General features: G+C 41.5%; 1 protein-coding gene across 1 annotated transcript in view; it reads left to right on the top strand.

The window, feature by feature from the left end:
* LOC141445592 (uncharacterized) overlaps window positions 1–18,273 on the top strand; it is a 21,779-nt gene continuing 3,506 nt past the window's right edge. The window contains exons 1-4 of the mRNA XM_074111434.1: window positions 1–173; window positions 1,231–1,508; window positions 4,907–5,013; window positions 8,111–8,325. Of these exons, the coding sequence (XP_073967535.1) occupies window positions 1–173; window positions 1,231–1,508; window positions 4,907–5,013; window positions 8,111–8,325 (773 nt within the window). The remainder of the gene's footprint in view (window positions 174–1,230; window positions 1,509–4,906; window positions 5,014–8,110; window positions 8,326–18,273) is intronic.

Consider the following 18,273-nt stretch of genomic DNA (forward strand, 5'->3'; position numbering starts at 1 on the left):
ATGCGATTATCGCACGGATACGTCGGGTGTGAGGAAGAGAAAGTGTCGTGTGAAACGTTCAAGTCGCCTTCAATGATGTGGAAGAGGTCGATTGTGCAAGCTCGGGCGGCGCGCGCGCGGCCCGCGGCCCCGGCCCCGCCCCGGCGCGCGCGCTGGCCCTGCTGCTGCTGGCGGTGAGTTCCTCGGCCGTCTACCCCCGCAATGAATGCCCCCGCGCTCGTACCCCAAATCTGTGACAATGTCAACACAGCCTGCAGCCTACAGCATCTGCTCTCGCGGGCCATTTCTATTGTTCGGTTTCGTTCCCAAGTAAAGTAAACATAATGTGTTATTCTTATTGACAAAACCAGAAGGTAAACAGCAATATTTTTTGCGAATAAAAACTATTGTTAACATTAATTTTCAATAATTATTGTCCATAAACTACAACAATTTATTAAAATATCTTATCAATTCGGTATGTGATATGTAATGGTTTTGTACTAGCTGGCTCAACCTGACTGAACCAGGGTCATGACTGCACTCAAGTGTATTTTTTATTACCCCCTAAGACCCAAAGTCCTTTATCAAGGACTTATTGTAATTTGAACATCAAACTCTATCATAAATGATATAAAGTTTGATGTTCATAAATCAAAAATTTGACTTGGGCCTTAGGAGGTTATTGAAACCTATACCTAATATAATATAATATATAATATTTCATGCTAAATTAATTGATTTGTGACAACATTTTCCTTGAGGTGATAGTGACTGTACTTAAAAAAAACCATCTACATATTAAGTTTATCAAATTTAATTAAAAAGTCCAATTTACTTAAACTCACCATAGTTTAAATGCCTTTCGAAATAAAGTTTGTTGGAATGTAGTTTTTACACATTTTACATAAATAAATCACTTCAAGGTTCATACATGATTTAACGAAATACAAATCAGCGCAATAAATTACTCTTTATATTTGCTAAATTGTTATAATCTAGAGTTGACCCAAGACTAGAGCAAGTGAATCAATATCTTTAGACATCTGTTGGTGAGTAGCACTACAATCAAGTGGAGGGAGGGTGCGAAAAGCAAATTTCCAAGATGCTCCAGTGAGCCACCGCCATGCATCATGCAGTCATGGTAGGAGACGGTTTCATTGTCCGTCTACCCCAATCAAAAGCCATTTTCAGTATTTTCACTTTGAACCCTAAAAATACAGATGTTATGTATGTTAGTGTGTGCAATAGTTGGTATGTCGCTGCAGGGCGCGTGGGGCTGCGGGCGCTGCGCGGACCTGGTGATCGAGATCCCGGGCTCGGGCGCGGCGGCGGCGGCGGCGGCGCGGGCCAGTACCGTCTGGACTACCGTCCGCCGCACGGCTCGCCAGCGCCCAACTTCACGGTGCCCGCGCGCGCCTCCACCATCAACTTCCAGGGGCTGCCCGGCACCAAGTATCACTTCATGCTCTACTACTCTAATGCCACATTCGCTGACCTGCTCACGTGGAATCAGACCATTATCACCGGTAAGTTATTTGTTGAAAGGACTAATCAATCATCAATTTTATTAGAAGGATGCTCAGTACAGATAGAACTACAGTCAGAAGTAGAAAGTGGATGGGAGAACTAAAGACAGTTTTTTTTTTTAATTTACATTTATTTTTAATTGTCATTTTATAGCATTTAAGCTACGAATAATAATTCTCAAGAAACGTAACTGCTAGCAATGAATGCTTCGATTGTGATTCCATTTGTAGCATTAGCAAACAAACTAACAGCAATGACAACGTAGCACTCACACTCACTCATAGACAAAGCTTGCCCGCGATTGGTCCGCGTAAAAGTCGGCGCCGCCCCCATGCGACAAGCGAGGGGCGATCTTACAATGCGTGGATGGCATTATGCAGAATCACATTAAAATAAAGAGGTTGCTTTACGAGTTTATTTTTTTATTGAATGTTTTAAATACAAAAGAATGAAAATAAATATTCCTTGTTATTACAATTACAGCAGGTGGTGATAAATCACAACATAAAATATGATAAAATGGCCAAACTGTATGCCGCCCGACATAGAAACGTTGAGAGAAAAATGGGTTTAAAGCTAGTATTACACTCTGCTTTTCACTCCGATTGAGAGGAAATTAAATAGCAACAATGGAAACGATTGTCCTCTTACTAGGTACCTTTTATAATTTTTCATGCATTGTTATTTAATTATAAAGTACCTGGGCGACCGAGCTTTGCTCGGGCTGACACTCGGTACCAAGCGTTTTCCCAGAGATAAAAGACCAAGCGAGATCGATTTTTCACCCCTGAAAACCCCTACATACTAAATATCATCGAAATTGGTGGAGTCGTTTAATATACAAGAATTTCTCCTTTACAGGTATTTAGATAGATTTAGATTTATTGATTTATTTTTAAACTTTTTTTGTGGCTGTTGACAACTGATTACGAACGCCTTAGACGAAGATTTTAATTTTACTAGTGCATAGTGCATACTAGATAGAGCATTTTATAATACTTTATGCATGATATCATCCTTCATACTCGAAAAATACATATTTTATTTGAGCATATCATGTGAGAGTTATTATACTCAATGGAGAAAATAATCTTTTCACCTCAGCACCTCAAACAGGCAGGTTTTGCTATGAGAAATCAGTGAGCAAAATCGCATTTTGCTCACTCCGTGAGACAAAGTAACTTTTTAATTATTTTTTTTTAAATGCTGAGTACAGTGTTGGGTCTACTCACTGAATTCCAAATATTTGAACTTTACTTTGATCTGTCATTTCACTTCAACTCGAAAAAAGCAAGAGATAGGATCAAATTTGTCGATTACAAACTTAAATTAAATTTTTGGTATTAAAAATATATCAAAATATTTCCAAAATGTAAATTTTCCCGATCTTTTAATAAAGTATGCAACCTCGTTGCACGAAAGCCGTTTCTCTTGTTTTTTTTTATAAAAGAATTCCGTATACGGCCTCTACAGTATAATTATTATGTGTTAAATTGAATGATTTTTTAACAAATCTATTTATGTTTATGTAATAGAAATCTTAATAAAAATCATATTTAAAGGTTTAATTGTTCAACCTTTTCAATTACCCCGAGATGAGGCTTTTTGCAGTATTAAAAAATAAGTGTGACATTAGTACAAGAAGTTAAGATTGCATGTTATGAGTATGCGATTTGTATTGTACCTTAGCTACTGGACTCTTTTTATGGTTTTAAATGTAATTATTTTATTTGATAATAATCGGATTCTATTTTAAAAAAATATTTTTGTTTTGTAAACAGGTAGGTATATGTGGTTTTATTCTTATGTTACATTTAAATTATGTTCTCGCTGCTGAGGTGAAAAATTGTATGTGTCACACGAGATCAAAGTTTTTTTGCATCTCGTGTATTTCAATCCCTTGCTGATCTCAGGATTCTAACCTAGAATCACTCGCTAACGCTCGTGATTCAATTATAGAATCCTTCGCTTGCTCGGGATTCAAAATCAACACTCGCAACAAAAAACAACTTTGCTCTCTTGTTGCACAAATAACTATAGTTAAGTACATGTTGCAAAACACTTTCCAGGGTCGCCAAGTAAACAGGGTGTTTTAAATATTTATTTACTGGCATGAAAGCTAAAACCTGTGTATTTCATATCTGAATGGCTTCTACACCACTTCACACAACATGACGGCATATTTTTTGAATTGATTAGCGTAAAAACACAATTACAAACTTAATCGAAACTTTCCTCGGAGCGAGTGCACGACTCAAGTTTTACGGCCGAACTGGCGCGACGCGCGGTGGGTATTTTAAGTCCCGCCCGCCGCATTAGGTATTCCGTGGAATGATTTTTTCGGGCTTAGTTACGCTTCTAGAGAATTATTATTCGAAGTATTTAATCTTCAAAAATGTAGTAGTCATTATGATAATGGCACCCTCATTTGGCTTGTACTATTTATTGTCTTGGTTTCAAATTGAATTGAAAATTAGTCATAATTATAAAAATAATTAATGTGCTTCAATTATTTCTGCAGTTTTCCTCATTCAATTATGCATAGTAAAAAACCAAAGCAGTAAACTAAAATCCCATACTTTTGTTAATGAAATCGATTATGAAAAGATGCCACCACGGTACCTACATGAAGACTGGTTAGATCATTTCTCCAAAATCGTTATTTCCTAGTAGCAAAAGCTAGAGAGCTCACGCGGAGCTCCTACTTTTGTGTAGTTTTGTTTTTTCGGCCGATGCAAACTTAACATAACCTAAACCAATATTTGAAAAAAAAACATTTGGGAAGAAAAAACGAAAATTAAAATTTTGCTACTAGGAAATAACGATTTTGGGGAAATGATTTTCCAACCCTTTCAAACTAGCGTTTTTTCTGCGCGTACGAGTGTATGCCCGTTTTGGCATAAGCCAGTCTTTTCCAAAGTGGGCGATAACGCCCCCTTGAAGGCGCTGGAGGCCTAGAGGGGGGCGGTAAGGGGCCCAGAAAAAATCTTCACCTTTGTGCCTTCATTAGGCGAGACTAATATGTTGTTACTGAGGTTTTTAAGGTGAAAAAAAAGTGAGGGTGCTACAAAATAACTGATTCTCAAAGTGGGCGTTAGACGAAATAAGTTTGGGAACCTCTGGCATAAGCCCTTACAGGCCTGTACACGCGCTCATTACTGCGTGTTCAACGCTCGAAGAAAACCACACCGCACACGAAGTTATACGCGAGATCAAGGGCCTGTTGCACCACTTGTCGACTAACTTTAGTGGCGGATATCAGCGATGCCGTCTCTGTTTGTTTTGTCGGAATAAACAAAGACGGCATTAATTTTATCTGACACTTAAAGTTAGTCGACAAGTGGTGAAACAGGCCCTAAGTGTTAATTTACCGGTGTAAGTGAGGGTTGTGTTGCAGCGCCCGAGCCGCCCACCAACCTGACGGTGGCGTTGGCGCGCAACAAGCAGGCCACCATCGCCTGGGCGCCGCCCGCCCACGGCGACTACACCGGCTTCCGGTTCAAGGTAATGACATTACTGTGCATACTATTTACACGCTAAAATAGCTGGACGTCATTCGGTTTTTTTTTTATTCAACTGGATGGCAAACGAGCAAGTGGGTCTCCTGATGATAAGAGATCACCACCGCCCATAGACACCTGCAACACCAGGGGGATTGCAGATGCGTTGCCAACTTAGAGGCCTAATAGATGGGATACCTCAAGTGCCAGTAATTTCACCGGCTGTCTTACTCTCCACAACGTTGTTTCACGGCAGGATTAGCGAGCAAGATGGTGGTAGCAATCCGGGCGGACCTTGCACAAGGTCCTACCACCTGCAACACAATGCTTATGCTGCTGTATATAGACAAAGTATGTAAATGAAGATCAGATCGCAGACAATTCGAATCAAATTAACTAAAATATGTACATCTGTTGTTGTGGTCGTCTATCTTGGTCTGGTTATCAGCTAGTATGTTATGGTTATGACAAATCTTAACTGCGTATACCTAGTACCATCCACGAAGACGCGTGATTTTGTCAGGTTTGTGTTGCCAGGAATGTATGTATTTGTCATGAACCAATAGGAACGTTTCCTTTACCTTCCTCGCACAGCACAGCTCTAGTGAATACTCTTCAGCGGAGGGAAGATAGATAAATGAAGCGTTTCTATTGGTTCATGACAAACACATTCCTCGGCACACATCCTCTCACATCTCTGCCGGAAACGCAGCCTAAGCCGGCAGTCGTCCACTGCTGAACAAAGCCCCCCCACCCTTTAGAACGCCACAATGAACGACAACTCGCCACTTGCATCCACCGTTTGCCTGCTACTCTCGCAATGTCATTTGTCACGTAGGGAGGCCTGCCAGCCAACGCTTCGTCTTCCATTAAAACATGCTTTATGCTAGCTCTGTCACAGTCAGGGTTTACTGATGAGCCCTAGAACTAGCTAGCCATATTGGGCTGTAGTAGTTCGTTTCTTTGGATTCCCTCTGGTGCGAGCGATCGAGGGCCGTGTCCAAGGGCGTTCGCTGTCGCTCTCGCGTTTGGTAAACGAGCCGCAGCGATCGATCGACTTTTATTTCACAGCCAACTACTAAGCAATACTTTAACAAACTAACATTTCAACGTAATTTTTACTACTTTAAACGATAAAGACTATTATCGGCGTGCCAATATGACAATCAGCGTTAATGTTTTTTTTTCTAAGCTGCCATAAAAAATCGGTTGAGTGTGAGTTGAACAGCGCATCGAGGGTTCCATATTCAGTGTTATCAGAACCCTGCTTGTAAGCACTGATACTCATATAGACAAATAAATTATTTTATCTACATGCATATCATAACTTTCCTATTATATGTTCAGAAACGACTATCAAATGGCCTTTATTAAGAAACCTGGTATCTGCGGGTACATCTTAATGTTCACATTAAAGTACAGTGTACTGTGTAGTGTGTGTAGTGTAAGTATCGGTAATACTTTTTTTAACAATGCATATCTGTACATATTGTAGAAAACTTATGACATGCATGTAGATAATAATTATTATTCAAAGTCAAAGTCAGTCAAAGTCAAAGTCAAAATACAGGCCATATCTGAACATATTATAGAAAACTTATGATATGCATGTAGATAAAGTTATGTATGCGGCTATACATAATTAGGCATTAAAACACTCGTGTGATCTTATTATGAAAACCACACTTGTACTTTAATGCCTCTCATTATGCACCAGCCACATAAATAACTATTATTTTAGACTTTTCTTATTAGTTGTGCTATAAGAGCATACTTACCTCAAGTTTCTAGAACAAATGGAAGTGTGCAAAAGGTTGGAGACATGCGTATTTTATAGACGGACAGATGGACAGACAACAAAATGATCCTATCTTAAGATCCAAAAATGGTACGGACCCCGGAAAATGGTAAAACACGTGTTTACAAAGTATTAGACTAGCTGGGTACCGCCTGATGCTTCTATTGTGCAACTGTTAGGCGTGTCCAAGGCTCTGCTCGACAGTGGTGTAATTAAAATTCTAGACACAACTAGTAATTTCCATATCCTGTTATATGTAGCTATAAGCGACGCGGCTATCACAACTTCACAAGTGATTCAAAGGATTTCCTCGACAGCAGGAAATCCCCAGTCATACTTTTGTCCCTAGATAAAACCTCGGCCCGTTCACGTTTACTTATAAAACCACACACACACGTGCGGCAGCCTTACGAAGACTTTTTTCTTTTTGTTATTAATGTTTGCATTTCTGATTTTGAGTATTGTGCTCGCTTCGGATTTTATTTTTGTATTTGACAGTACATAGTTATATTAAATTGCATTTATAGGCTTGCTTATATTATCTTTAACAGCAGTTTGACGTGCTCATTGTACACCTCTTTGTCATCGAATGTCGATATCGTCATTTCTTTGATGATGCAAGTAGTTGCGCTGTAGTTGTAAACAAAGCTATAAGCTATTATAAGGCTATTAAAGTGTAATAACACGGATAGACCAACAGTAGACAGAACAGGTAGATATTCTCGGTACTAATGTTCTAATAAGTTATTTTAGATTAAAATTGATCATCGATTGATCTATATTTCATCTGATGGTAGGTTTAGGTGAGGCCGAAGATAGCTCACTGTTTCAGTGACAGCATATTAAATCTGACTATGAAATGAATAGCCCTAAATCACCATCACTTAACGTAGACGCCGAAAGCTGACGGAGTTATTGAGTAAAGAAAGAATGAAAGATCATTTATTGTCACAAAACACATTACATAAGGCTGCGTTTCCACCAGAGATGCTTTGCGAGGGATGTGTTTGTCATGAATGAACCAATAGAAACGCTTCATTTAAGCTATCCTCGCTCCGCTAAGCTGTTTCCACTAGAGATGCGCTGTGCCAAGATAGGTATGAACCTTTTCTATTGGTTCATGAAAAATACATTCCTCGTATGTACCACATGTCTGGTGGCAACGCAGCCTGTGATTCCATAAAAAAATTGAGTCTAGTCTCTAGTAGGTACAATTTGTGACTAGCATCAACGCCATCTAGTATCTGCCCTGCCCTATCTCCATTTGGTCTATCTCTGGGATGTTGAATGTGGTGTGTCGCAGGTGATCCCCCTGACGGAGCGCGCGGAGGGCGGCGCGCGCAACATCACGGTGGAGGCGTCGGAGGGGGCGGCGGCGGGGCGCGGGGGGCGCGGGGGGGCGCCGGCTGGACGCACACGCTCAAGGAGCTGTCCCCGGCGCCACCTACCAGCTGCACGCCTTCACGCTGCTGCACGACAAGGAGAGTGCCGCCTACGCCTCCAGGAACTTCACCACCAGTGAGTGTCTGTTCTTTGTATATCCCATGCTGAGACACGCTTCTCGCCCATAGCGTGCCCATCGTAGAATTAATAAGAAGAATATAAATGTTGTTGTGGGTACACTTGCACATTCCGCAACTTCCACATTGTGGGTAGAGTCGTGTGTAGATCATTTTGAGCACGTATAACTGCTCATCCACTTCTGCCCAAACTTATCAAGGTGTAATCGGCTTTAGCCGATCAAAAAACTCTTCATATCGACGCATTAAGAGCGAAAAAGACGTCTATCGGCTCGGCCGACGCGAAAGGACGTTTATCGACGGGAAGACGTCTTTTTCTCTCTTATTACGTGGACATTAAAGCGTTTTTTGGTCGGCAGTTTTGAAATAAATATTATTATTATTAAGCCGATTCCGCTTCAATAGAGGTGGGTAAAGTCGGTCTTAAAGTCGGTGTGTGCGTTGGTGTGGTCGCGCAAAGTGAGTTCGTTCCAGCATCTATTTCTTTTAAGACCATTCAAGTATCACAAAGCTTACGATATGGTGCCGGTAATTTACATGAGCGTGAAGGCATGCCGCATGCCGGATCCAAACGTCGAACACCGAGACGCGAAAATACGGCATTATTAGGATTTTCAACTTTACACTATTGTTACTGCCTCCAGCATCTTTCGTGCTCGCTGAAATGTTTTGAAATACAGGCGATAGTTTACGTACGCGGTAAAGGCAGCGGCCGACGCCGTGAGGCTGTCTGTTTACCACCGAGTTGTACAATGACGATGCTACTAAGACTTGTACCTGCTTACTCGTCGACAAAGTCACGTTTAATCCTAATAAGGCTAGTTTACATGAAATCGTCATTTGTTTAGTTGAATAAGAAAAGATGCGTGGGAACAATGATGAGTACCTAGGTATGCCTCCACCGCCCTGATCCAGCGGCACTTGCACGTGGCGGCGTCGTGAACGACACGATCTATACTCACTTTCAGATGAGTTGGAATGGTTAGCCTGAAACGTATCTGGGTCAACAGGGTAGTATTCCAGATAAAAACATTTGTATATTCTTCCTTTCGTCAATCCTTTGTCAATCAAATAAAAATAGAGAAAGATAAAAGCAAAGTTCGTGAGATGCATGACGTCACACGGAACGGAAAGAGAGGTAGGTACATCTGGGCGGGGACCGACCGTTGCAAATGATCTAACATAAAATACCTGTAATGTTGTGAACCTATATCTGAGGCAGGTACCTACCTACACGACGATTGACTCAGACATAACCACATATAGCAGTCACAAAAATAACAACTACTAATACCGTTGCTTTCTACATCACGCATTTATGTCACAGCACATGTTTTAGAATATGCGGCGAGTTAATTTTATACGTGACTTAATTATTATGAATTATGAATCCATTTCAAGGCAGCTCAGCCGGCACCCGTGCCCGCCGGGGACGCAAATCGGGAGCGATTCATTTTGAAATGACTACCGATTACATGTTATTATTCGCATGCGGATTGCACCTCGCGGCTTGCGGCAGCGGTACCGGTTTCGGATTAGTTTTGCATCAAAGGTTCCCGTTGCCGCGGCGAGGTCGGCACTCCTGCGCTGCGCACACGCGTCGCATTCATGCCCATTATCGGCAGTTTTCTCCGCGGCCGGAGTGAATAGCGGCCGGCGAAGAAAGCGGAACACGCACGCGGCGGCCGGCGCTGCGCTATGACAGATGTCGTCCGTCACCACGTTACGTCACCGCCGGTTGTATCGGATTTGGAAATAATCGAACCGGGCCAAGTGAATGGTTATTAAATTAATTGAGTCATGCTGTTAGGAAAACGGCCGGCAGTAAATCGGTGTGACTGTTTGCTATACTTTGCTATTCCGTCCGGTCTAAGTCAGTTTAATTTTGTAACCTATACGGCATTTGACGAACATTTCAATGCAAATACTGGTCATATTATCCCATTAATGTTATGATGCGAAAGTTTGTAAGTCCGTTTGTTACCTCATCACGTCTAACCCATACTCCGATAGGCGATAATCCGCTGACCCGATTTAAATGAAACTCGGTAGGTATACAGATAGTTTTGAGTCCCGTCCCGGGGAAGGACATAGGATAGCTTTTATCCTGGAAAATTGCATAGTTCCCGCGGGATTGTCGCAGGCTAGTACCAAGAAAAAATGGAAAACCCCCGACTTTGTCACTTAAGTTCAATATCTCAAAAACGGCTAAATCGATTTTGATGAAACATGTCTAAGAACCATCGCTAGAATACCTGATTTCAAATAAAAAAACCGCATTCAAATCAGTCCTCCCGTTTAAGAGCTACGGTGCCACAGACACACATAGCGGACAAACTTATAACACCCCTCTTTTTACGTCAGGGGTAAATAAAAAAGCTTCGTTTGCCAATTTTATGAATGATTCATGGTAACTAAATAAATTGCCGACAAGCTCTGATCGTCGGAAGCTGTTTGCGCATGTATAGCCGCTCGCGCACTGATAAAGCAATTACCGTCTGCGCGAGCGCACTCCGCGCCGCGCCGCGCCGCTAATGACGCCGCGCATACGGCATGGCAGTGTCGCATGTCGCATAACATCATTGGGATAGGTTACGTTTCATTATACAGATCGACCCACTTTAACTAGATAGTAAATACTTAATTGCCTCGGCGTTGGGCATTAGCGACCGCGCCACGGGCCAAACAGCATCGCGTTCCGTTCTATTTTCAGGATGTATGTTAACACGCTAATAAATAGATATTAAATCATCGCATTTTTTACGATCGCGAAGTCGCCAGATGGTGGTGTGTAGCGGCGGCGCGGGCGAGGCCGGCCCGGCCATTGTCAGCGGTCACGCCGCGTTAGGGGCGCTATTGATCCTCATGTTATGCCGTACCAAATCAACGGATACGCGACGTTAAAACATCAAAACAAATTAAATTCAGGGATTCATACACATAAATTAATTAAACTTCGGGATTGTAACTAAAGTAAACTAGAGTTTAACTGTTGAACATAATTTCGATTGCTAGTAACGAGTGCCAATAACACGATGTTTATTTTGACGCGTGACCGCGGCATTCGGCACGGCGAGGTGAGCCGCGTCCGCGTCGTGCGGCTCCGCTTGCAGCGATGACGCCGACGCTGGTCTAGATCACGTCAGCGCAATACTTTGATCCGAGCCGATTGCGATAGGTACTGAACGTTCCAGATCGGCGACCTTGTCGCTAAACACCTGCAAAACTGCGCGCCGACGATCGACTGTCAACATTATTCACCGAAAACATCTATCATGTGCGGTGCGGATCCACCAATCAAATAAATGCTATTTATCGTATATTTGTTTGTATTGAGACAGCTGAGCGTGACTTGTTTACGAACAAACGCGGCCGCGTAAATGTCATCCACCATTTTCCTGCTCAACTCCAACCGCTCTAATCTCTGCTAGCGGCGACCTTACGTGTCCGTGCAACAGATAGCGCGGTCGGCATTCACCCGCGAGTTATTACTTCGCGGTAATTCGGCGGAACTCGCGGCTCGCTGCTGGCCAGTAATAACACATTAGTACGTCGTTCTGTTTCACGCCTCGTTAGTCCGGTGTATAATAATTCATGTTTATTGTAGCGAAATGATGTTTTTATTTTCGACAACCCTTTCAACATGCGATAGGTATTAGTAGATTGATAAACAAGGGTTGTAAGTGATCAATTACACCCAAGATATTTAGGCGCACGAGCGAGCAAAGTGAGCGAAGGTGCTTATAGTTCGCGGGTGTAATTTACACTCGAGTTGAACACTACTTTTCATCACAAATGCGAGGAAATAAAAAACCGTTATAAATGTATACGCAATTTGTAACAGAGCGGAAGAAAATTTATCGCGCCAAACCGTCTGCTGTTTTTTTTTTATGGCCTCGCGCTCTTTGGCTTTTGCACATTCAGCCAGCATTATGCCAGCATGGAGGTTTGGAGGTAAGTATTACGCATTACAATCTTGTTTACCAGTTCGTGAATACAAAGAAGCACCATTCGATTTTTAGGGTTCCGGAGCCAAAATGGCAAAAACGGAACCCTTATAGTTTCGCCATGTCTGTCTGTCTGTCCGTCCACGGCTTTGCTCAGGGACTATCAATTATCAATGCTAGAAAGCTGTAATTTTGCACGAATATATATGTAAACTATGCCGACAAAATGGCACAATCAAAAATTAAAAAAAAAATTAGGGTACCTTACTTCCCATAGACTTAAAGTGGGGGTGATTTTTTTTCTCATCCAACCCTATAGTGTGGGGTATTGTTGGATAGGTCTTTTAAAACTATTAGGGGTTTGCTAAGACGATTTTTCGATTCAGTGATTTGTTTGCGAAATATTCAACTTTAGTGCAAATTTTCATTAAAATCGAGCCCCCCCCCCCTCTAAAATCTAAACCGGTGGGTGGAAAAATTTGAAAAAATTCAGGATGGTAGTAAGTATATCAAACTTTCAAGGAAAACTATAACGGCTAAGTTTGCTTGAGAATTATTAGTAGTTTATGAGTAAATAGGCTGCTTACGCTCAGGATCCTATTGTAGAATCCTTCGCTACATTCTGGATTCAATGTACATACGCCCTCGCCGTAAATACACCATTTTGCTCCCTTGTGACACAAAAAAAGGGTATATTTGATCACTTACGCCACGTTACTCAATAAAGTAAAGTATTCATTAGGATACGCTAATTAAAAATATGACTTTTCGTTCCGCCGCCGTTTCGCCACGCGTGCCTTACTTTATTAGCTATTATTACTACTCATGATATGTGTTTCTATGTATGGCATGCGTGTTACCATTAACTGTGCTTTCGCTGATAACGCCATGCGTCACAAGCGCAAATGTGTCTGTTAAGTTTTGTAAAAATAGAAGGAACTGCGTATGCGAGGGACGCAGCTCGCCACGTCTCACAGACTGGCTAAAACTAAAAAAATCCTTTCTGGGAAATTGTATACCTTATTTTGGTGATGCAAGATATTACCGATCAAACAAATACAAAATTCAAAAATATAATATTATCAAGATGACATTAATACCTATTTAAGGCGTACATAGTTTAGTTATTAAAATTCCGATCCGCATTTGCGATCAATTACTTGAAATAGCGAATCTACTGTGTTAAAAATGCACGAGTACCTAATTGCGTTAAATACTCGTACTTGTGATGCCTCGTTGAGTGTCTTGCCGGTTCTTCTAAACAGAAAGTTTTCCGAACTGGTGGTAGATTTTTTGACATCCATAAGAAGGTACAGTCAAGGTCATAAATATATATACGTTACCTAGATATCAAAAATAACCTTTATGCCATTAACCAAGATAAATTTTATCCTGAACACTTCCTATCGATTTGTATAATAAAATAGCGAGTATTTTATTTTTAGTTGGTTCGATTCCCGGGTGAGGCCAGCGAAGTTTAGAAGATTTTTGAATGCAGTTTTGTTTCATTTTAAAAGTAAAGGAATATTTCCTTTCAGTACAATTAGCTAACTAAAGGATTTAAGGTAGTTGCCCTCCAGGGCCCATTGATTTTTTCCACCCTGTACATATTTATGCCCTTGACAGTAGTTTGAGTTTGTCCCTCGGCGTGGTGACGTCCCTGCAGGGCTACTACGAAACTCGAACTTCGTATCGTACCGTCCCTCTCGCTCTCGTATTAAATAGTATAAGTGTCAGAGGGACCGCACGACATGAACTTCGAGTTTCGAGTATCGTAGTAGCCCTGCTGGTCTGCCGCGATGCACGATCCATTGTGTTATTTTCTAACAAGATACACGAGGAAAGGTTCAACATCCTGTATCCGTAAGCTAACGACTATATAATTATTAACATTATAGTTTTCGTACCTAATTGGTTGATTCAGACGTCCTTTGCGGAGGTACCTTGCTTCTCCGCTACCAAATTAAAAATGAAATTAAAATCAAGTTGCAAATATAGTAGTTCGTTGTATTGTTTCGTTGTTGTTTGTTGTTGGTCACTGCCTAATCTACTGCTGTCCCTGTCTCGCAAGAGAAACAGGAAAAAGTTCACCGTCGAAATGTCGTCATAACACTTACGGGTCTATATTTAATCGCATAAGTATCGATTGTCTGGATGTATTGTTTAGCAAAACAATCTCAATGGTGAATTATGGCTTATCTGAGTGCCCAAAAAGGTTTGTGTTTTTGTGTGTAGGTATACATATAAATACATTGTGTAATGTCAAAGTCAAAGTCAAAGCCAAAGTCAAAATATCTTTATTCAATCCAGGCTATAACAAGCACTTATGAATGTCAAAAAAAAATCTACCACCGGTTCGGAAAAACCTCTGCTGAGAAGAATCCGGCAAGAAACTCAACGAGGTATATTTTTTTTAAAACAGATGTATAGCTTTGTAATCTATATAAATAAAAATGGAATCGTAAAATGTGTTGCTAAGCGCAAAACTCGAGAACGGCTGGACCAATTCAGCTATTTTTTTTTTCATATCATCGTTAAAGTCTAGGGAAAGGTTTTTTATGAAGAGAAAAACTGGAAAATTGCTGGGAAAAAGAAAATGCGAGTATGGAAGTGCGGTAATTAATGCATCACCTGTGGGTTTTAGTAAAATGCGGAGTGATGCGAATGTTTGCTACTCATTTTATTTAGGCGTTTTGTTTTATTAATCCCCCTTATTTGCATTTGCATGCTTGCTTGCTTGGCTGGAGATGTTTGGACCTATAGTTGTATGAAATAGGACGTTTTCTTCCATTTTTTTTCGTACACTACTTTTTTGGTTTAAAGTGGAACGAAGATTGCCGAGTAAATGAGTTTTATGACGAGTACCTTAATACTACCTACTACTAAATAATAACAAAAACAAATTTAAATGAACTAAAATAATTTCCTTGCTCACCCGCGACCTTACGAGTGTAGTGTGGTGGGGGGGATGGGTGGGGTTGTGTGATTTGTGTGTGTTCTTACAGTGTGGAGGTGGAGGAACTGCATGAACACGCATATTTTGCATAAGCTTAGCTATCGTAAGGTCGCGGGTGAGCAAGGAAATTATTTTAGTTCATTGATATGGACCTCCGCAAAGTAACGCCTGATTCAATAAATTATTTAAAAACAAATTTGTTTACGTTCCTCAATTTACATTGACTGGTTGATTTATTTTGTGTTTTGATTTAATCTATTTATACTCATGCCACCGCATCCGCGGACCGGGAGACGAGCTGTCGGTAGGCCTCCAACAAGATGGAGCGACGACTTGGTTAAGATCGCGGGATCGCGGTGGATGCGGAAAGCACAAGACCGGTCTGAGTGGAGAGCCTTGGGGGAGGCCTATGTCCAGCAGTGGACGTCTTTCGGCTGACATGATGACTCATGCCACCTATAAGACGAGGGCGAAGCAATTTGGGTCGAAGAACTCGAAATGCTACAAACCAAGCTAATTATCAGAGTAATCGAACAGCCCAGCAACGTCAAGAGCGAAATGAAATTGAAAGGATTCGGATAGCACAAACCCGTGCAGAGCGTAATGAGCTGAATGCAGCTAATAATGTTGTAAGTTTCAATCGAGCTGCTTTAAATTACAATGTTACAATTGACTACAGTGCCTACCAATGCGTTGCTATTGGATCTATGAACTCAGTTTGCCCACATTGTAAGGCATTGAAGTACAAAAATGAAGCCGCTGGATTGTGTTGCGCAAATGGCAAAGTGAAATTAATACCATTGGTGAAATTAATATATATATTATATATATTTCAAGTACCCAAAAAAATCTGTTCTTATATATTAGGTAGTGAAAATTAATAATTTCATCATATGCAGCATCATCACCAGAATTTAATATAACAGATAAGTTTTCTACATCATTATATTTAGTGTAGATAGCCTAGATTTCTGTAGACTTGCTTGCTTCCATGCTCGCTTGCATGCTTGCTTGCTTGCTTGCATACTCGCTTGCTTGCTTTCTTGCATGCTTGCTTGCATGCCAGCTTGCATGCTTGCTTGCTTGCTTGCATACTCGCTTGCTTGCTTTCTTGCATGCTGGCTTGCATGCTTGCTAGCATGCAAGCTTGGTTACACGCTTCCATGTTCGCTAGCGTGCATGCTTGCTTGCATTCTTGCATGCTTGCTTGCATGCTTGGTTACATGCTTCCATGTTCGCTAGCGTGCATGCTTTCTTGCATGCTTGCTTGCATGCATACTTGGTAACATGCCTCCATGTTCGCTAGCGTGCATGCTTGCTTGCATGCTTGCTTGCCTGCTTGCATGCTTGGCAACATGCCTCCATGTTCGCTAGCGTGCATGCTTGCTTGCATGCTTACTTGCATTCTTGCATGCCTGCTTGCATGATTGGTTACATGCTTCCATGTTCGCTAGCGTGCATGCTTGCTTGCATGCATGCTTGGTTACATACTTCCATATTCGCTAGCGTGCATGCTTTCTTGCATGCTTGCATGCCTGCTTCCAAGCTTGCTTGCATTCTTGCATGCCTGCTTGCATGATTGGTTACATGCTTCCATGTTCGCTAGCGTGCATGCTTGCTTGCATGCTTGCTTGCATGCATGCTAGGTTACATGCTTCCATGTTCGCTAGCGTGCATGCTTGCTTGGTTACATGCTTCCATGTTCGCTAGCGTGCATGCTTTCTTGCATGCTTGCTTGCATGCTTGCATGCCTGCTTCCAAGCTTGCTTGCATGCATGCTTGGTAACATGCCTCCATGTTCGCTAGCGTGCATGCTTGCTTGCATGCTTGCTTGCATGCTTGCTTGCATGCTTGCTTGAATACATGCTTCATTGCGTGCTCGCTTGCATGCATTGTTACTTGCATACATACTTGCTTGCATACTTGGTTGCATGCTTGCTTGCATGCTCGCATGCGTGCATGGTTACTTGCATACTGGCTTGCATGCATGCTTGCTCCCTCGCTTGCGTGCTCGCATTGATTCCTCACTATAAAAAAAGTACATGGCTAATAAGGTAACACAATATAAATTGATTTTAAGGCAGAACGAAGTTTGCGGGGCCAGCTAGTCACTAATATTATGAAATCGAAAGTTTTTGTGAGTGTGTATGTTTGTTATTTCTTCACACTGAAACAATTTCGAACAAAGGATTGTTTATACCTAACTTATAACACATATGCTATTTTTTTATCCCGAAAATAAAAAGCAGGATCTAGGAAGGCAGGGTACTTGTGTTTAATATATAGGTTTGCATTTAATAAATGAGGTATCGTTTGTTTTTCATCAGAATGTCTTTAGCCAAAAACGAGCAAGTGGGTCTCCTGATGGTAAGAGATCACCACCGCCCATAAACATCTGCAACACCAGGGGTATTGCAGATGCGTTGCCAACCTAGAGGCCTAAGATGGGATACCTCAAGTGCCAGTTATTTCACCGGCTGTCTTACTCTCCACGCCGAAACACAACAGTGCAAGCACTGCTCCTTCACGGCAGGATTAGCGAGCAAGATGGTGGTAGCAATCCGGGCGGACCTTGCACACGGTCCTACCAATTACAAAGAGAAAAGTAACGGTATTATACATTTTAATGCGAGCGAAGCCGCAGACAAAAGCTAGTATATGATAAACTTGAAGCCATGTTACAATCTCCGCGTACTGACGCAGATGTTCACTTTGTTTTACCTGATCACTTCGTGCATAAGGATGTATTAATTTAAGTGGCGTACGCGTTCCAATATGAATAAAAAATTACAGTTGTGGAAAAGATTTCAACAAGAACTCTGAGAAAATGAATCATCGAAACCAGTTCACAGTTCAGCGAAGATGTGTTGAGATCTTCCTCTTTTTTCCTGCTGGTTATAAATATTTAAGAATTATTTATGTTAGACATATTTAAATGGGATCCCTTTGTTTTTTAACCACCGACGCAAAAAGAGGGGTGTTATAAGTTTGACCGCTATGTGTGTCTGTCTGTGGCACCCCAGCTCTTAAACGGGTGGACGGA

The sequence above is a fragment of the Choristoneura fumiferana genome, chromosome 2 (assembly GCF_025370935.1).
Source record: "Choristoneura fumiferana chromosome 2, NRCan_CFum_1, whole genome shotgun sequence".
In the NCBI taxonomy this organism is placed as follows: domain Eukaryota; kingdom Metazoa; phylum Arthropoda; class Insecta; order Lepidoptera; family Tortricidae; genus Choristoneura; species Choristoneura fumiferana.